This window comes from Gopherus flavomarginatus, chromosome 19, assembly GCF_025201925.1.
Source record: "Gopherus flavomarginatus isolate rGopFla2 chromosome 19, rGopFla2.mat.asm, whole genome shotgun sequence".
Lineage (NCBI taxonomy): Eukaryota > Metazoa > Chordata > Testudines > Testudinidae > Gopherus > Gopherus flavomarginatus.
In genome coordinates, this window is record NC_066635.1 from 1,450,253 (window position 1) to 1,469,806 (window position 19,554).

The 19,554-nt window shown below is 63.5% G+C and overlaps 2 protein-coding genes across 5 annotated transcripts in view; both read left to right on the top strand.

Moving 5' to 3' along the window:
* The window catches only part of STX1A (syntaxin 1A), a 251,783-nt gene extending 235,021 nt beyond the window's left edge, over window positions 1-16,762 (top strand). Inside the window, exons 7-11 of one of the 4 annotated variants that reach the window (XR_007770371.1) lie at window positions 63-136; window positions 3,063-3,200; window positions 11,354-11,464; window positions 14,245-14,932; window positions 14,991-16,762. Coding sequence is in view for 2 of the 4 variants with exons in the window: in XM_050929224.1 (XP_050785181.1) it covers window positions 63-136; window positions 3,063-3,200; window positions 11,354-11,464; window positions 14,245-14,322 (401 nt within the window). In the remaining 2 variants the exon portion in view is untranslated. Of the gene's footprint in view, window positions 1-62; window positions 137-3,062; window positions 3,201-11,139; window positions 11,331-11,353; window positions 11,465-14,244 lie in introns of those variants that run through there. The other 3 variants (XR_007770372.1, XM_050929224.1, XM_050929225.1) reach the window with 3 other exon arrangements.
* Window positions 1-19,554, top strand: part of LOC127037472 (uncharacterized) — a 269,283-nt gene that overhangs the window by 118,601 nt on the left and 131,128 nt on the right. The window lies entirely within an intron of this gene.

Below are 19,554 nucleotides of genomic sequence, written 5' to 3' on the forward strand. Positions count from 1 at the left end.
CTAGGAGATCCCTCGCTACTTTCTGCCCTCCCCCTGATTATTGCCATTTGTGTGCATTGCAGCTGGCAGGACCACAACCAGTGAGGAGCTGGAAGACATGCTGGAGAGCGGGAATCCGGCCATCTTCTCCTCCGGGGTAAGTGCCCGGTGATTTTGCCCCCTCAAGCCCACGCTTAAACCTCAGCCCTCAGCTTCGCCAAGAGGATGGTTCTGACAACAGCACCTGTGTGCAGTGACGCCCAGTCCCAGCCTGACTTGGGTGTGTGCTGCAGGCCCTGCCTGTGCTGTGCAGCCGTCTGCACCCATTCACTGACCCAGGTTGCTGGGCGGATTGTGTCCACAGCAGCTTTCTTCAGAGCACGTTGCAGGGGAGCTGCTGAGTCTGCACCAAATGCACTGCCGAACTCTCTGGGTGTTCTCAGAGCATGCTGGGAAAGTCCGGGCATCTCTTCCATAGTACTGCAGCAGGGACAAGGCACCAGAGAACGCCCACACAGCGGCCCCAGCAGCACGGGGGCAATGCACCTACTCCAGACTGGGAGGAAGGGGCACCGGCTAGCTCAGGCATGGCTGGCAGGTCCTCTCTGCCCTGTAGCACCAGCGTTACAACCAGGGAGACAGCCCTGTGTTAGCCCAGGCTTCTAGCCGTGATGAAATGGCCGCCAAGTATTAACCTGCTTGCAGCAGGTGTGCAGAGCACGTCATGCCTCCCATCTGCCCTCCACGCTCAGACACCACTCCAAGCCTCGTTGCAGCAGCATCTCCCCAGGCTTGAACTCATGGATGCGTCCACGCAGGGCCTACGTGCTGCTCTGCTTGTTACGGCAGGCCAGTGCCGCTCCAGCTGGCCATGCTTTCCTTAGGCATACGCTCCAGCGCCGCCTGGCTTGTGCGCCCTTCACAGACCAGCCCCTCTGGGCGCAGCGGAGGTGAGATGAGGAGGAAGTCTGATTTTTCCTTTGTCCCTCCCTGCTGCTGGGTGTTTGTCTGGCACCACAGGGCCTGGGCGAAGGCAGCTAGGGCACCACAGGGCCTGGGCGAAGGCAGCTGACCTGCAGGCAGCTGGGATCCCGGAAGCAATGACTGACCAACGCTCCCAGTAAATAGCATGAGCCGCCCCTTGATCTGTGCCAACGAGCCTCTGCTGCCAGTCCCCTGGGAGTCACTTGATGCCTACCAAGAAGTCAGGGTTTAAGATACTGTTGTGGATTTCTCTGCAGCTCCCACATGGAGCCTGGGGATGCGAGTATCACTGGTGAGAGCCCTGGATTTACGCTCTCCACATGCAAGCGACTGATGCCAGCACTGACTGTTCTGGTCACGGGCATAGGATCAGCATCAGGAAGCTGCTCCCTCCGCAGTCTCTCCAGTCCTGCTGGGTCACTAGATAGCAACTTACAGTCCCGTCATTGTTACTGCTGCCCCACTTCAGTCCCTCGAGTAGCCTGCATCCCCTGAGCTACTAGAGCTGCAGCTCCTTGCTCTGCATGGTCTGGAAGCCGGGATTCAGGGGCTAGGAAATCAAACCAGCCGCTTGCCAGGCCACAAGCGCAGTGAGGGAAGAGGCAAGTGTTGGGTCAGAAGGATGTGCTTTCACGGTTCGCTGTCTCACTCCCTGCTCAGACTAGAGACAGAGGCAATTCACCACCAGACGCTCCCCGGCTGGATCAGGCAGGGGCTTCATGAGACCATAGACCTTAAACTCTCACTGTTTCTATGGCCCAGCCACCCTTTTGAAGGCTAATCCCAGGCTGAGCCTGCGAAATCCAGCTTACCTGCCAGTGCTGCCTAGGGTGAGCCAGCAGCCCAGACCCCGTCCAGGAAAGCGATGGCAGTGAGAGAGGCAGGACAAAGCACCCTGGGAGCAGAGCCCCTTGCACATGCAGTGCCACCCAAGGTGAGGTTCACCCTGCTCCAGCCTGCTGGAATCAGGGCCAACACCCTGCCCTGGCACAGGCATGAGCATGGGCTGTGCCGAGTGTGTCTGAACTGTAAGGGGACTGGATTGGCCTCCATTAGCCACAGATCAAATTGAAGCACGGGCAGTGGCAATACTCTTCCCTCTCTCGGTCCTGCTCTGGAGAGACCAGCACTCTCCTGGGCCCCCGTTCCAAGCCGGGCTGGAGCCAGGGCTGTAGGGCACGAGCTATTGCCCTGAGACCCCCCATCATTTCACACAGGCACTGAGCAGCGTTAGACGGGGACCGCTTCCAGCCATGGCTAGTCTGGGCTCTCTTTGGCCTGGAGGGGAAAGGCTCCAGCGCTGGATCCCAGAGCCAGGCAGACCCCTGGCTAACCAGAGCCAGGGCGGCTGCATGGAAGAACAGCCCCATTTCCCAGCTGAGCTGCACCCCTAGAGTGGGCAGGTCCCTGCCCTTCAGCAGGGCACTTCCCTGGGTGCCCTCTGCTCCGTGTGGCGTGCAGAAACGCCCAGACCTCTCACCCACCCGTGAGCAGGCAGGGATACAAGTGGATCTGCCCAGCCCAAGGGAGGCCTGCTGGCCCCAGCGCTCTGCTAGCTAGTCTCAGGTGCGTTCACACAGACAGGCTGGCAGGGTTCCACGCCCCACATCCCATCCACTAGCACCACTGAGAGGAGGCTCCAAGCCTTCAGCTCCCCGCAGGGAAAGGAGGCAGAAGCCCAGCTCAGTGCAGAGGGTTTCAGCGTCTCTCGTGGGAGCAGCTCGAGAGCCTTCTGGGGAGCACATCCAGCTTTGTGCTGTGGGACAGCGTCACCAAGTCCTGGCATCACACATGGTCCCGGCCCCAGAACGACACCTGGTTGTGGGAGCCAACTCCAGCCCTGTCAGCCCTGTCTGCCCATGTGCCCTAGGCTGCGTGTGATGTCTGGGCAGCCTGTGGGCACAGTCACTGCAGTAACACCTGCATGCGGCTAGGTACCCGACCCTAGTGTCTCTGCACAGGCCTATAGAAAACATGGCTAAGGAACCTGCCTGGGCTAGTGCCCTGGGAATGGTGCATGGTGCCCGTGCTCAGGAGGGCACTCCCTGCTGGCGGAGCCACCCCCCAGGAATGGTCCCTGTCTCTCCTTCTCCTGGCAGATCATCATGGATTCCAACATCACCAAGCAGGCACTGAATGAGATCGAGACACGGCACAGCGAGATCATCAAGCTGGAGAACAGCATCCGGGAGCTGCATGACATGTTCATGGACATGGCCATGTTGGTGGAGAGCCAGGTCGGTGGGGGCAGGGGCCACACCCGCTCCACGCTGCTTGGTGCTGCAGCTTCTGCTGGGCCTTAGGACCCCTGCCAGGTGCAGCAGCAGAGACAGATCCTGTCTGCTCCAAGGGAGGGCACTTGGGCCATGTGCATGACTCTCCTCTCCTCTAGTGCCCTGCCTACTGCTGAGGAGATGCTGGCCATGGGGTCGGGGTGGAGGGCTTTGATCTGACCCATGCACCCTGGCAGGGAATATGTGCCCCACGTCCTGCCTCGCTGCAGGCAGGCACGTGCCACTGACTTCAGCAGAATCTCAGCTGCTGCCCCACGGCTGCAATTGATCCCTTCTTTTCCAGGTGGCCATGTGGTCATTTTCTGGGGGCAAGGGAGATGATGTTGGCACCCACTTCCCCATTATCTGAATGATCCCTGTGTTCCACCATGGCTTCAGAGCCTGCCATGTGCTAGCAGGTCCCAGCAGAGCCCTGTGGCAGACGGGGCGCTGGGGGCGGTGAGGCAGGGCCCTGGGGGGAGAGGGTGTAGAACAGAGGAACGGAAGGACCTTGGGGCACTAGGTGCTGTACGTGGGCAGGGAGGTGGAGACCTCGCAGAGAGGCCTGTCTGATCCTGGAGTCCCTCTGCAGGAACCTTCTGTAAATGGGTTTCTGACCCCGTGGCTGTGGACCCCAGGCTGGGCCCTGGGAACCCAGATGGAGGTGCCCATGGGGATAGGCCCCAGAGCATGTCCTCCGGCAGAGGCTCACACTGCGCTCTCTGCAGCAGCAGGCAAACAAGCCCAGCCAGCTTCCTCGGGCAGTGAGCATGTAGCAGTAGGCCTGGGCTTCCTGGCAGAGCCTGTGAACCTGGCCTGCTCTCGTAGGCCCCTTCCTGACCCCTCTTCTTGCCTGACATGCTGCCACCAACTCCTTGGATGAGCGTGTCTCAACCAGCAGGTAACGTGCATACCCTGGTGTGGGCCAGACATCTGCATGATCTCGTCTGCATGGCCTGTGCTTCCTGCATGTGTGTGCGATGCCTCCCCAGCCCAGAAACCAGCAGTGAGGAGGGGCAGGATCTCGGGAATGCTGGGCACCACTCACTCCAGCTCCCCTGGGACTGCAGCGCATGGGTACCTTGAGGTGGTGGAGAGTGAGGCCGGTCCACCTTCCTGGGCTTTTGCAGCTGGGCTCTAGAGGGGTGGGGCCATGCACCTCAGCATGGGGGACAGGTGCCATTGCAGCCAGGCAGCTCCCAGAGGAAGAATCCCCCCCAGAGAAGGAGCCTGGCTCCAGGGCCATGAAGCTGCAGGACACTGGCCCCTTGGCAGCCTGCTCAGCCCTCCCTAGCTGTGCGGAACGTCTCAGAACTAGCAACCCATGGCTGCGCAGGCTTCAAGCCAGTCCCCCAGTGCGCCAGGAGCCTGCCTCTGCCTCTGGAGATGCTCCAGCAATTCCCTTCTCCACTCATCACCTGGCTGGCTCAGGGCTCTGACAGCGCGGGAGGGTAGTTCCGTTTGTCTCCTGCTGGCCCCCAGGGAGCCCCTTGCAGAGTGTGGGCTGTGCCTCGAGTGACCAGATGTCCCGATTTTATAGGGAAAGTCCCAATACTTGGGGCTTTTTTTCACATAGGCTCCTATTACCCCCCACCCTCGTCCTGATATTTCACACTTGCTATCTGGTCACTCTAGCTGTGCCCAGCCTGGGATGGCATGTGAGGGGACACTGCTCCATGCAGAGGACTGGGCCTGGAGAGCAACAGCCTTGCGCCCCCCCACGGGCATTGGCAGGCCTTGCAGGATCCAGGCTGACCCACCCCCTCACCTGGTGCTGAGCTCTCACTGCTTTGATTGGGTGTCAGATCTGAGGGCAGAGCTGCCCTAAGCCATGTCCCCTACCCAGGAGGACCCCACGCAGCTGGCACTGCCTTGGGAGTGTTTCACACGCCCGGGAGAACAGCCAGGACTCCAGCTGCCTGCCGCTAACCCAGCACCACTGCCGCCCACAGCCAGGCACTTCAAGTGACACCATGCCCTTACACCAAAGCAAGGCTGGGGGGGGTCTCAGTGGGAGGTTCCAGCCCCCCCCATCCATTGTGGAACTGTCCTGGATCTCCCACACGCTGGGGGCCTGCTGGCCCCGTGACACCAGTCGTCCGCACAGCATGGTGGTGCCAGCGCAGAAGGGTGCTGCATTGCCACACAAGCCCATTGCTGAGGCCACCTGCAGCATGCTCCATACACTGTTACTGCCCTGCGGTAATGCCTACTGTTACTACCCCTCTTCCCATCTGGGGAAACTGAGGCAAGGAGGAGCTGAGTGGCTTGCCCAAGGTGTCATGAGTGGAATGCAGGGCTCTTGGCTCCCGGGTCCTGCTGGGACCACTAGCCATGCTGCCTGCCTTTGCTCTCTGATCGCCCCACGGGTCACCGGGAGGGCAGCTGGGGCACGGGGCTGTGCTGGGATGAGGAGCAGGGAGCGTTCCCAGCTCTTGGGATATGGGACATGTCAGGCACTTGACTGGGACCGGTCCTGCCCCACGTCCCATTGTGGGATGCCCCCATCCCCTCGATACCTGACCTCAGGCAGAGGGGTAGCTGTCAGCCCATTGGGATGGGGTGTTCCAGTGTGTGATGGGGGGCTGAACGGTTGGGATGGGGCGGGCGTGGGCAGGGAGGGGGTATCAAGTGCTGGTGGGGTTGAGAGGGGTGAGATGGGGCAGGCGTAGGAGGCAGGGAGGGGGTATCAAGTGCTGGGTGGGCGAGGGGCTGGGGGGGAAAGGAGGGGGGTATCCAGTGCTGGGGGGGGTGAGGGACTGGGATGGGGCAGGCATGGGGGGGCAGGGAGGGGATATCCAGTGCTGGGGGGGTTTGAGGGGCTGGGGGGCAGGGAGGGGAGTATCCAGTGCTGGGGGGGGGTTGAGGAGCTGGGGGGGCAGGGAGGGGGTATCCAGTGCTGGGGGAGGTTGAGGGGATGGGGTGGGCATGGGGGGGCACTGAGGAGGTATCCAGTGCTGGGGGGGGAGTTGAGGGGCTGGGGGGGCAGGGAGGGGAGTATCCAGTGCTGGGGGGGGTTGAGGGGCTGGGGGGAAGGGAGGGGGGTAACCAGTGCTGGGAGGGGTGAGGAGCTGGGGGGCAGGGAGGGGGTATCCAGTGCTGGGGGGGGTTGAGGGGCTGGGGGGAAGGGAGGAGGGTATCCAGTGCTGGGGGGGGTGAGGGGATGGAGAGGGCGTGAGGGAGTAACGAGGGGGGTATCCAAGGCTGGGGGAGTGAAGAGCTGGGGGGGGCAAGCGGGAGTATCCAGTGCTGGAGGGGTTGAGGGGATGGGGAGGGCGTGAGGGGGCAAGGAGGGGGTATCCAGGGCTGGGGGTGATCAGGAGCTGGGGGGGCAGGGAGGGGGGTATCCAGTGCTGGGGGGGTTGAGGGGCTGGGATGGGGTGGGCTTGGGGGGGCAGGGAGGGCATAGCCAGTGCTGAGGGAGGGGTTGAGGGGCTGGGGGGGAAGGAAGGGGAGCAGGGAGGGGGTATCCTGGGCAGGGGGGGTGAGGAGCTGGGGGGGCAGGAAGGGGAGTATTCAGTGCTGGGGGGGTGAGGAGCAGGGACGGGGGTATCCAGTGCTGGGGGGGGGTTGAAGAGCTGGGGGGGCAGGGAGGGGGTATCCAGTGCTGGGGGCGGTGAGGAGCAGGGAGGGGGGTAGCCAGTGCTGGGGGGGGGTTGAAGAGCTGAGGGGGCAGAGAGGGGGGTATCCAGGGCTGGGGGGAGTGAGGAGCTGGGGGAGAAGGGAGGAGGGTATCCAGTGCTGGGGGTGGTGAGGAGCAGGGAGGGGGGTATCCAGTGCTGGGGGGGCATGAGGAGCTGGAGGGGGCAGGGAGGGGGGTATCCAGTGCTGGGGGGGGGTTGAAGAGCTGGGGGGGGCAGGGAGGGGGGGTATCCAGTCCTGGGGGAGGTGAGAAGCAGGGAGGGGGGTATCCAGTGCTGGGGGGGGTTGAAGAGCTGGGTGGGCAGGGAGGGGGGTATCCAGTGCTGGGGGGGTTGAAGAGCTGGGGGGGGCAGGGAGGGGGGTATCCAGTGCTGGGAGGGTTGAAGAGCTGGGGGGGGCAGGGAGGGCGGTATCCAGTGCTGGGGGTGGTGAGGAGCAGGGAGGGGGGTATCCAGTGCTGGGGGGGTTGAAGAGCTGGGGGGGGCAGGGAGGGCGGTATCCAGTGCTGGGGGTGGTGAGGAGCAGGGAGGGGGGTATCCAGTGCTGGGGGTGGTGAGGAGCAGGGAGGGGGGTATCCAGTGCTGGGGGTGGTGAGGAGCAGGGGGGGCAGGGAGGGGGGTATCCAGTGCTGGGAGGGTTGAAGAGCTGGGGGGGGCAGGGAGGGGGGTATCCAGTGCTGGGGGGGTTGAAGAGCTGGGGGGGCAGGGAGGGGGGTATCCAGTGCTGGGAGGGTTGAAGAGCTGGGGGGGGGCAGGGAGGGGGGTATCCAGTGCTGGGGGTGGTTGAAGAGCTGGGGGGGCAGGGAGGGGGGTATCCAGTGCTGGGGGGGTTGAAGAGCTGAGGGGGGCAGGGAGGGGGGTATCCAGTCCTGGGGGAGGTGAGAAGCAGGGAGGGGGTATCCAGTGCTGGGGGGGTTGAAGAGCTGGGGGGGCAGGGAGGGGGGTATCCAGTGCTGGGGGGGTTGAAGAGCTGGGGGGGCAGGGAGGGGGGTATCCAGTGCTGGGGGGGTTGAAGAGCTGGGGGGGCAGGGAGGGGGGTATCCAGTGCTGGGGGTGGTGAGGAGCAGGGAGGGGGGTATCCAGTGCTGGGGGGGTTGAAGAGCTGGGGGGGCAGGGAGGGGGGTATCCAGTGCTGGGGGTGGTGAGGAGCAGGGAGGGGGGTATCCAGTGCTGGGGGGGTTGAAGAGCTGGGGGGGCAGGGAGGGGGGTATCCAGTGCTGGGGGTGGTGAGGAGCAGGGAGGGGGGTATCCAGTGCTGGGGGGGTTGAAGAGCTGGGGGGGCAGGGAGGGGGGTATCCAGTCCTGGGGGGGTTGAAGAGCTGGGGGGGCCGGGAGGGGGGTATCCAGTGCTGGGGGTGGTGAGGAGCAGGGAGGGGGTAATCCAGTGCTGGGGGGGTTGAAGAGCTGGGGGGGCAGGGAGGGGGGTATCCAGTGCTGGGGGGGTTGAAGAGCTGGGGGGGCAGGGAGGGGGGTATCCAGTGCTGGGGGAGGTGAGAAGCAGGGAGGGGGTATCCAGTGCTGGGGGGGTTGAAGAGCTGAGGGGGCAGGAAGGGGGGTATCCAGTGCTGGGGGGGTTGAAGAGCTGGGGGGGCAGGGAGGGGGGTATCCAGTGCTGGGGGAGGTGAGAAGCAGGGAGGGGGTATCCAGTGCTGGGGGGGTTGAAGAGCTGGGGGGGCAGGGAGGGGGTATCCAGTGCTGGGGGGGTTGAAGAGCTGGGGGGGGCAGGGAGGGGGGTATCCAGTGCTGGGGGAGGTGAGAAGCAGGGAGGGGGGTATCCAGTGCTGGGGGGGTTGAAGAGCTGGGGGGGCAGGGAGGGGGGTATCCAGTGCTGGGGGAGGTGAGAAGCAGGGAGGGGGGTATCCAGTGCTGGGGGGGTTGAAGAGCTTGGGGGGCAGGGAGAGGGGTATCCAGTGCTGGGGGGGTTGAAGAGCTGGGGGGGCAGGAAGGGGGGTATCTGGAGAGTGAGAGGTTCAGTGGAAGTGACTCAGGAGTGTACTGAACCCGCGCCCTGCGGACAGGCGCCGACCCTGCTGCCGTCATTCTCCCTGGTCCTTTCAGCCTGAGCCGTTAAATGGCTGCCAAGAGCCTTCCCGCGGGCGTGGAGCAGGGGCTTTTCTGCTAGCCCTGCCTTGGGGCTGCGTCGGGGCCAGGCCATCCTCCGGGTCCACGGGCAGGGCCCTGGCTGCAGGGCAGGCTGAGCAATAGCAAGGCCCCTCCGTGCCCTGAGGGAGTAGCTTGGGCAGGCGCTCGCTGTCTTGGCTCTGGGCAGGGGCAGGGAGCACTGTGGGCTGCCTGCTGGCTGGGACGCCCTGCTCCTGCCCCAGGCACAGCAGGGACAGCAGAGGTGCCCCATCCTGAGCGAGTCTCTGGCTCCTTCCTCCCTCGTGCACGGGTCACTTCTAATAGGACCTGCACCAAAAGCAGGGTAGGAGCCATCCTCCCTATCAGTTCGCTGAGGCTGGCACTGCCAGCCATATGCCAAGGCCCATGGACAGGGTGATGGGGCTCTGCGGGTGTAGGGGGGACTCCCTCTCCCATATAAAAAGCCATAGACCCAAATGAATCCTGGACCAGCTGGTTCAGAGGCAAGGAACAGGAGACCAGACAGCCTGGGCTAACACAGGACACTGCAGTACCACCCCACTGTACACGGCCAATCCTTCCCCTAGACCCACATTGCACCCCCATTGCCGTCCCCCATCCTGCACCTCCTGCTGTAACTGCTGACGCTCTGACGGAGGGCACAGGATTCCCAGCCGGGATCAGCCTGCCCCAGGCTGGTTCCCTGTTGTTACAGACGGGAATGGACCTCAGCCATGTCTCTCTCCTGCCCCGTCCCACAACTCCCCAGAACTGGCCTTTGCAGCCGGCAGAACCTCTCACCGTCAGGGCAGGCCTCACTCTGCTCTTGGCAACTTGGCAGCCTCATAGGTCAGAAGGGACATTATGATCATCTAGTCTGACCTCCTGCACAATGCAGGCCACAGAATCTCACCCATCCACTCCTGTAACAAACCCCTAACCTATATCTGAGCTGTTGAAGTCCTCAACTTGTGATTTAAAGACTTCAAGGTGCAGAGAATCCTCCAGCAAGTGACCCGTGCCCCACGCTGCAGAGGAAGGTGAAAAAACCCCCAGGGCCTCTGCCGATCTGCCCTGGAGGAAAATTCCTTCCCGACCCCAAATATGGCGATCAGCTAAACCCTGAGCATATCGGCAAGACTCACCAGCCAGCACCCAGGAAAGAATTCTTTATAGTAACTCAGATCCCACCCCATCCAACATCCTATCACAGACCACTGGGCATATTTACCTGCTAATAATCAAAGATCAATTAATAGCCAAAATTAGGCTATCCCATCATACCATCCCTTCCATAAACTTATCAAGCTTAGTCTTAAAGCCAGATATGTCTTTTGCCCCCCACTACTCCCCTTGGAAGGCTATTCCAGAACTTCACTCCTCTGATGGTTAGAAACCTTCGTCTAATTTCATGATTGAATGGTGCCCAGAGCCAATCCCAGGGACCAGGCTGTGGGTTTGCACGGTCCCAGCTGATGGTGCAGAGCACCGCCAGCAGAGGGGTTGGCTCCTTGTGGCCATGGGGGGTGTGCAGAGTATTGCTGCGGGGGGGGGCGGGGCGCGGATTGTGCATGCATGGCTGTAGCTTTTGTGTCTGTCTCTGTGCAATGTCCGCTGTATGCAGGCCGGTGGCTGTGGCTGCTGGGGCCTGCTTTCTTGGTAGAGTTGTGAGTCCTTGGTGACAAATGCCAAAAGTTTCTCTAGTAGCATACCCTGACCCCCCAAAGTCCTATGCCGACGGGTCAGTCCCGGACGGGGAAAACAGCCCTGCCAGCCCACCCATCTGGGTCGCTTAGACCAAAGCAGGCGTATCTGCCTGTCCCACTGAGCCACGCAGCCAGGAACTGCTCAGTCTTCGCACTGGCACCTGGCACAGCTTGGCCACTTGTCTGCCAAGGGACTGCCTCAGAGCACATCACTTGCCACTGTAGGGTTCTGCAGCTGCCTGGCCACTGGGGGGAGCTGGAGTGTCCAGTGGGGCAAGGAGCTGGGGGTCCAAGCAAGCTGGCAGCTGCAGTGCAGACATCTCCATGCGACAGCTGGGTCTGGGGACTCCCAAACGGCCTGGGCACTGAAGTTCTTCATCCCCCAGCCCGGCTCAGGCCCCCGAGTGCAGGGCAGGGCTCAGCAGGAGGCAGGCTGAGAGACTCACACACACTCGCTCTCTCTTTCCTGTGCAGGGGGAGCAGTGACCATGGTGCAGTGGGGAGCCCCTGCGTTCACACTGTGGAGTGTGAAGTGCCAGGAAGGACCCTGGCGTGCACTGCAGAAGGTGCAGCATGAGAGCAGGCAAGTAAGGGGAGCAGGTGGGGGACGGGTGCCTGGAATTCACGTGTGTCTCTGCCTCTGTGTGCTCTCTGGCTTGGCTGTCTGTGTGTCTCCGATGCTGCGCAGGGCGAGATGATTGACCGCATTGAGTACAACGTTGAGCACTCTGTGGACTACGTGGAGCGGGCTGTGTCTGACACCAAAAAAGCTGTTAAGTACCAGAGCAAAGCCAGGCGGGTGAGTAGCGTGTGCGGCGAAAGCCCCTCTCCGCTCTGCCCCAGGGGCTAGGGATGTGCCACCCACTGCTGGATAGCACACAGCAGGGCTCCTGCTGTGGGGAGCGACCCATCAGCCCTAGGGTCCTGCTCCCCATTGTCTGGCACAGGGTGCTCCAGCCGCCATGTGGGCTGGGGAGCGGGCAGGCACAGGGAGCAGGTGGTGTGGGCTGGAGAGCAGACCCCAGCAGGTCGTCACCCAAATCACAGGCAGTGCTGAGAGCGGAGAAGGGCTCCGAGCGAGAAGGCGTTAGGGCCGTGCCTGCACACTAGGCTGGGCCCAGGAACTGGGCTCCAGGGCTCAGCTCTGGAGAAGGCCTGGCCTTGCCGTGCCAGCTCCTGTGGAGGGACAATTTCCTTCCCTTCAGAATGGGCCGGAGCAGACCTGGGTCTAGCCTGTCCGACGGGTCAGGGACTCAATGTGGAGAACTCCGGGCAGAAAGCACAGCTGGGGAGTGGAGGGGCATGGCAGCTCCCACCCACAGCGCAGCCAGCTGGGCGTGGAGATGGTGGGGGACATGGCAGCTCACAGGGGGCAGCCGGCCAGGCGTGGAGGGGCGGACGTGGCAGCTGGGCGTGGAGATGGGGGGAACGTGGCAGCTCACAGGGTGCAGCCGGCCAGGCGTGGAGGGGTGGATGTGGCAGCTGGGCATGGAGATGAGGGGGACGTGGCAGCTCACAGGGTGCAGCAGGCCAGGCTTGGAGGGGCGGACGTGGCAGCTGGGAGTGGAGAGGGGGGGAACGTGGCAGCTGGGCAGGGAGATGGGGGGGACGTGGCAGATCACAGGGTGCAGCCGGCCAGGCGTGGAGGGGCGGATGTGGCAGCTGGACGTGGAGATGGGGGGGACGTGGCAGCTCACAGGGCACAGCCGGCCAGGCGTGGAGGGGTGGACGTGGCAGCTGGGCGTAGAGATCAGGGGGAATGTGGCAGCTCACACCGCACAACCGGCCAGGCGTGGAAGGGCGGACGTGGCAGCTGGGCGTGGAGATGGGGGGGAACGTGGCAGCTCACAGGGTGCAGCTGGCCAGGTGTAGCGGGGCGGCCATGGCAGCTGGGCGTGGAGAGGGGGGGAACGTGGTAGCTGACAGGGTGCAGCCGGCCAGGCGTGGAGGGGCGGATGTGGCAGGTGGGCGTGGAGATGGGGGGGACGTGGCAGCTCACAGGGTGCAGCCGGCCAGGCGTGGAGGGCTGGACGTGGCAGCTGGGCGTGGAGAGGGGGGGAACGTGGTAGCTGACAGGGTGCAGCCGGCCAGGCGTGGAGGGGCCGATGTGGCAGCTGGGCGTGGAGATGGGGGGGACGTGGCAGGTGGGCGTGGAGATGGGGGGGAAAGTGGCAGCTCACAGGGCGCAGCCGGCCAGGCGTGGAGGGGTGGACGTGGCAGCTGGGTGTGGAGATGGGGGGGACGTGGCAGCTCACAGGGTGCAGCCGGCCAGGCGTGAAGGGGCAGATGTGGCAGCTGGGTGGGGAGGCTCTCTTAGGCAGAAGCGGTTCTGTCCTGCTCCCTGCTCGGCTACCAGGAAGAGCGGCCAAATGTACGGGGGAGGTGCAGGGAGAGGACAGACCCTCGCCCCTGCAGGTACCCTGGGATGGAGAGCGGGTCACCGGGCAGAGGAGATACATGGGGTGGTCATGTGCCCCCACCCTCTAGATTGTGCCCCCCCCAGAGGCACGAGTCGTCTATGCTGGCAGGAAGTCGGGACTCGCAGCCCGTACAGGCAGGCCCGCGCCGTCTGCGATTGCCCTGCCCCAGTTACACCCCAGCCCTCCGGTACCATTGCCGCCAGGGCTGTGGGCTTCGCCCCAGACCAGCTGGGATCTGTCACACGGCGTCAGAGCATCCAGTGACTAGGCCAGGGTCCCCACCCCGGTGGTGGCCACAGGCTGCTGCTCCAGAGCCTGGCTGGTTCCCTAGTGCTGAGTGGCGGGTGATCTTTGGTGACTCACAAGGACCCCTCCTGCCCGGAAGCATGAGCACAAGGAACACCCGGGAGATGCTCTGGTGAGGTGCTGTGGGGGCGTTTCTAGCCCCTGGAACAATGTGTCCATCCCTCTCGGGGCAGCTCGGTCCAGGCCTCATGGCCCTGGGCTCTCTGTGACCACGCCTGGCCCCGAGCCCTCAGGCACGAGCAGCCACAGATGGGCCAGGTCCGCAGCAGCCTAGTGAGCAGGGAACGACGCCCACGGTGACAGAATGGGCAGGCTGGGGCTAGGCCTGGCCAAGCCTCGGGGCCACAGGGTGCATTCCCCCTCTCCCCCAGCCCTCTGGCTTCGAGGCCGTGGGGCGAGCAAGGCCCTCCTGAGAGCTACCAAGCGAACATTGGCTGAACCCAGCTCAGCGCTGCCCTGCAGGCATTTGCCCAGGGCAATGTAGGTGCAAACAGAGCCTCTCTCTGCCGCCCCGTGTGGCCGGCTTCGCACGGAGGGAGCCCCTGGCCCAGGGATCCCGGCTGGCCTGGCACTGACATGCTCTCCAAGCAGGAGAGAACGCGCAGTGGTTCTGCCCTGGTGGCTGCATGGGCGGAGGGGGGTCTGAGCCCTGCCCCCGGGCTGCAGAACAAGCTCAGCCCAGCTGGTGAGACAGAGGTGCTGGAGGATCCTGTATCTGGCTGAGCCTGGGTTCCAGGCGGGCACAGCCCTGCAGGGGGCACTGGGCGGCTAAGGGGCTCATCCTGGGTGCCGGGGTTTGGACTGTAACCTCTCCCCCTCTCTCCCCTGTCGGTGCTGTGGGGCGGCTGAGCAGAAGAAGATAATGATCATTATCTGCTGCGTGGTCCTGGGCATCGTCATCGCCTCCACCTTCGGCGGCATTTTCGGCTAGACCTTGCCAAGGCGAAACGTTCTCTGTAGACAATGCGATGGAGCTGCTGAGCTGCCAGGGCCCAGCTGTGCCTGAGGGGGGGCCAAGCCCTGCAGCTGCCAGGGAGGGGCCTTCCCAGCAGAATTTCAGTTTCTAATGCATGATCGTTTTGTAACACTGTGTGTACGGTGCGGTGCGTCTGTGTGGTGAGGGGGGGCTGGGCCATGGGGGGAGCTGGGCCCAATGGAGGGCAGAGCACGCATGCAGCACTGAGCCTAAAGCAAGGCAGCCAGCTGGTGCAGTGGGGGGGAGGAGGGAGGCAAGCTGCCCTCATGTACTGAGTCTCCTAGCATGGTGCCAGGCACAGGACAGCAGGGCATGCCAACGGCACTGGGCGAGAGAGAGCAAGGGGCAGTGCTGTGTCCCCCACAGAGCAGAGCTAGCCAGCCAGTCCCCACCCAGCTTTGTAGCCTGGCACTGCCAGTCTGCGTTCACTGGCAATCATAGCGCCTTCTGCATCTGCTATGCGAGGGCATTACTGACAAAGTGCCACATCCCTCTGCCTGCTCCCTGCAGTGCCCCATCCCTAGGGTACAGCTGGCCTGCATCTGCCCCACTGCGGCTTCCCGCAGTGCCCCTCTCCCTAGGGTACAGCTGGCCTGCATCTGCCCCTCTGCGGCTTCCCGCAGTGCCCCTCTCCCTAGGGTACAGCTGGCCTGCATCTACCCCTCTGCTGCTTACCGCAGTGCCCCTCTCCCTAGGGTACACCTGGCCTGCAGCTCTGCGGCTTACCGCAGTGCCCCTCTTCGCAGGGCATGCCTTGCATTGCTCCTGCCCCTCTGCTGCTTCCCGCAGTGCCCCCCTCCCCAGGGCAACTCTGGCACTGCACCTGCCCCTCTGCTGCTCCCTGCAGTGTTTCCCTCCCCCAGCCATATGTGGCACTGCACTCACCCTGCTTCCTGCAGACAAGGCGCCATACACACCTCTACCTGCTCCCCACAGTGCATGCCTTCCCCGGCCATACCTGGCACTGCATCCACCCCACTGCTTCCTGCAGTGCACCCCTCCCCAGGGCATGCCTGGCACTGCACCTGTCCCTCTGTTGCTTTCCACAGTGCCTCCCTCCCCAGGGCACTGCTGACAAAGCATCATGCACACCCTGCCTGTTCCCCACAGTGCTCCCTCCCCTGACCATACCTGCCACTGCACCCACCTCTGCCTGCTTGCTGCAGTGCCCACCTCCGCTGGCTGGCTCTGACCTCCCCTCTCTGGCTGTTTGGTGCAAGGCCCAGTCCCTGGTGCTGCCCCTTCCCCTCCCCTCTGGCTGGCTGCAGGGGGGCTCATTTCCCTTTGCTGCTGTCCTGCTGTGGCTGGAGTGTGTTTTCCACAAGGCTAGAGTTCCTGTGTGGTTGGCTGGGCCCGGTTCCGGGGAGAGGGGGCCAGGGGTTGGGGTAGGATGGCATGTGCTCTGGTGCACTGCCCCCCACCCCCAGCGAGCACTAGGACCCTCCTGTGCTGATGCTTCCCAAGTGCTGGTGCAGGTTCCCTGGGGGGCTGCACCCCTTTAGAATCGGCCCACGGCATCAGCACTCCCTGGGCTGCTCCGTGCCCGGTTGTCCTAGGGGAGATGGGCAGCGCCAATCAGGCAAGGAGCTTGGTGGCCACTGCATGGGCCTGGCGCCACCTGAGGCTGGGCAGGAAGCATCTAGGGATGAGGCTAGAGCAGAGGCTCAGGCTGTCCTGGGTGTGGGTCACTGGGGAGCCCTTCCAGTGCTGGGGCTCCTGCAGGCCCCTAGCCCCCTCACCCATGGTGGTAAGGGGCACCAGGGCCCTGCACTGCCTTGTGGCTGCATTCAGCCCTCTGAGGCTGGCACATGGGGGTGGAGAGGTGACCAACTGCTTGGCACTGCCCCGGGGAGGGATCCCACTGGCTGCTCTTTCCTGTCCCCCTCCCCGCTGAGCATGGCACTGTGCACCTGGGGTGGAGCTAGGTGGGATTTCCCAGCCCCCCATCACCCTCCCTTGCGACAGACCTGGGCTCTTAGGTCTCCCAACCCTGCTGTGTCTGGCCCATTGGGGAAGGGCACAGGCTGCACATGGGAGCCCTGAAGCTGCCCCCCCCCCAACAGCCTGAGGCCCCCACAGAGCAGCCAGGCTCCTGCGCTGCCCGTGGGCAGCTGCCGTTGGGTGTTGTAAGCTCCGTCTCTTCCAGCTCCGTACAGGACAGTATTGCAGGCAGGGCCGGCGCTTCCATTTAGGCTACCTAGGCAGTCGCACAGGGCGCCGGGATTTGGGAGGGCGACATTTTGCGGCCCTCGGCGGCAATTCCGTAGCAGGGGGGTCCTTCCATGCTCCATGTCTTCAGCAGCAATTCGGCGGCAGCGGGTCCTTCTGCGCTCCAGGTCTTCGGCAGCAATTCTACGGCGGGTCCTTCACTCACTCCGGGACCTGCTGCTGAAGGACCCCCCTGCTGCAGAATTGCCACCAACTGGGAGCATGGAAGGACCCCTGCCTAGGGTGTCAAAAATCCTGGCGCCGCTCCTGGTTGCAGGGCTGGCTCTGGCCCTCCCCCAGCTGGGGCACCCCCCTCACCTTGGCAATAATGCAAGAGCCATGCCAGCCCCCTGGCCTTCCCCTGGGGGTGCCCCGCCCTCACTCAAGGGACCATTTTACCAAGCCACCCCTAGCTTCGGGGCACCACATTCCCTCCCCCCAAGGGCTGCAGTGAATGTGTGAGTGGGGGCAGCCTGCACACCTGCTGGAGGGAGCCCACAGCAAGAGCCTGGCCCCCTGACCCTTCCCAGCCCGCGGCCCTGCAGCTCTATGAGCCTGGAGACAGCTGGGAGCAAGAGCCCAGCTGGGCTCGCCTGCCTGGAGTGGGGCTGCACCAAGGCCCTGCCTGGATCCCCACAGCGAGTGGGGAGGGGCTTGCCCTGTGCATGGCAGGCGAGGGCTTTCACTGGAGCTGGTCATGCAAGTCCACGTGCCTATGCCAGTGCCAGAGGGTTCGTCCCTGGGCTGGGAGAACAGCCAGGGCTAGCCCTGGGAGCCAGGCCCCACAGACCCCCATCATCCAGCATCAAGGCTTGACCTGCAACGGAGTCACCACCACAGCTGTGGGGCTCCGAGGGGCCATCCCTCCCTGCCCCACCTTTGGCATCAGTTCTGCAGTGCCATCACCAGAGCACCTGCTCCCTGGGAGACAGCCAGGCAAGGGCTATGCTGGCACCTCCGGGCCCCGAGGGCAGCACCCCAGTGAACTAGCAGAACACCCCTTGAAAGCCAAATCCCCAGTGACTGCCTGAGGCTGCGCTGCGACTAGTGGCAGGGGGAAGGCTGCCCAGGTGGGTTCTGCCATGCCAGTGTCTGTCGTGCCCAGCTGTGCAGCTGGGACTGTGGGGCCAGGGGCTGTGCCCATACCCCCACCCCCGGCACTGCTGGGTGGGGCTGGCCCTTAGCACCCTGGGGAGAGGAGCTGAGGGGCAGTACCTGGAGGGTGACCAGCCCTAGCAAGCAGGGCTCACAGGAGGCCAAGATTTGAGGTCAGCAGGTGGCTTTCAGGAGGTGGCCAGCTGAGCTGCATCCCAGCAGGCTGAATGGAGACGGGGCTGACCCAGGCCTGCTGGGCCCCATCTGCTGGGGTGCAGTGGGACACTGGCCACCCAGCCTCTGCCTTGGTGTGATAGCACCTGTGCTGCACTATTTAGTCCCCAGCGGCCCCAACCTGCTGAGTGGGCCTAAATGAGCGGCCCCACCTTGCACCACCAGTACTGAAGGCCCTGCAAAGCACCTGCCCCCCCCCAGGTGCCAGGCACAGCCTGGGTATCGGGGTACATCTGGCTGCTGCCACATGAGGCGTAAACTCCAGCCCCCTCCCCCCGCAGCCTGGGGGCCACTGCGAGAGAAAGGCAGCATGTCTTCGGTCTGGGCTGGTGCTTGGCCAGGCTGCTGCTGGTGCCTCCAGGTGTGGCAGGGCAGGCCGAAGATGGTGCTAGAACTGGCCTAGGCTGGGCTCCCTCCAGGTAACCAGCCTCTGGCCTTGTGCAGCTTGAGTCCCACAGGGGTTCAGGGCCTAACCCTGCTGTAGTCCTGAGCTGCGAGCAGCTACTTCACAGCAAGCTTGAGTAACGGGCAGGGGCAAGGGGCATCTTCCCCCTGGCGCTGGCAGCCCTGCTAGGGGAGAAGGGCTGCGTATGGTCAGCTCCTGGGCTAGGCTGGGGCCCGGATTCCAGAGCCCAGCGCCAGCAGAGATTTAATACTATGCTGCTCTGCTCTGCCTCATGCAAAGCCTGGCCCACGCGACCGCCAGGGGAAGGCTCCTGCCGTAGGCGAGGGCTGGACAGCCCCTGGTGAGCCAGGACTGGTGGTCGCCCCTTCAAAATGCAGCTGGGGTGGAGGCTGACCAGCTGTTTCTTCCTAACCCCCCCTTGCGGGGGCGAGGCACCACAGCACCGTTGCAGCCTTTAGCAGCAGGGCTAGACCACCGGCCGGAATGAGCCAGACAGCCCTGCCCCCATCCTCAGGTGCAGGGGCTGCATAAGACCCCGCTGCAGGGACCCCCTGCGCTCAGCACAGAACCCTGCGGCCGAACAGCTGAGCATGCAGGGGCCTGGGGAGGGGGGCAGTGAGGAAACCAGCAATACAAAATGGGCAGGTACAATTGGGGACACAGCAATACAGCAAGTGGGATCCTGCCCAGCTAGGGCTCTCCTCCCAGCAGCTGCTCCCACCGCTGCCATAAGCACCAAGCAGTGGGGCTGAGAAGCCTGCAGCAGGCCAGGCTTAGGGGAGGGAAGGGGGGTTGGTGCAATAGTGCAATCTCTGCACCTCGGGAAGCCCTGGCCTGTCCCTCTCCCACCTACTGCACGAGGGGATGCAATTAGCCAGGCTGTGCTGGGCGTGGGGAAGATGTTTTACTTTTCCTTTGGAAACATGTCTTTTCTCAAGAAGCACCTGTGCTATGTGCCCCCAGGCCTCCCAGTGCCAGGGGCTTGACACAGTATTGCAGGGGAGGGGAGCACATGCAGCTTTCACTCATACTGGGATTTGTTTTTTAATTAATGTACTTGAAAGAGTTCAGAGCAACCCCTTGGTTGTAACATCGCTGTACCGTGAGCTAAGTGTCCTTGTTTTCTATGTGGACCTTGAACCTGACTTGCTCTGCCCCCATGGCTAGAACAACATTGTATGTTGCCTCCTGTCTACACCCAGCTCCCGGTCCCACCCTCAGTTCGCTCGCCGCCCCAGCTTTGG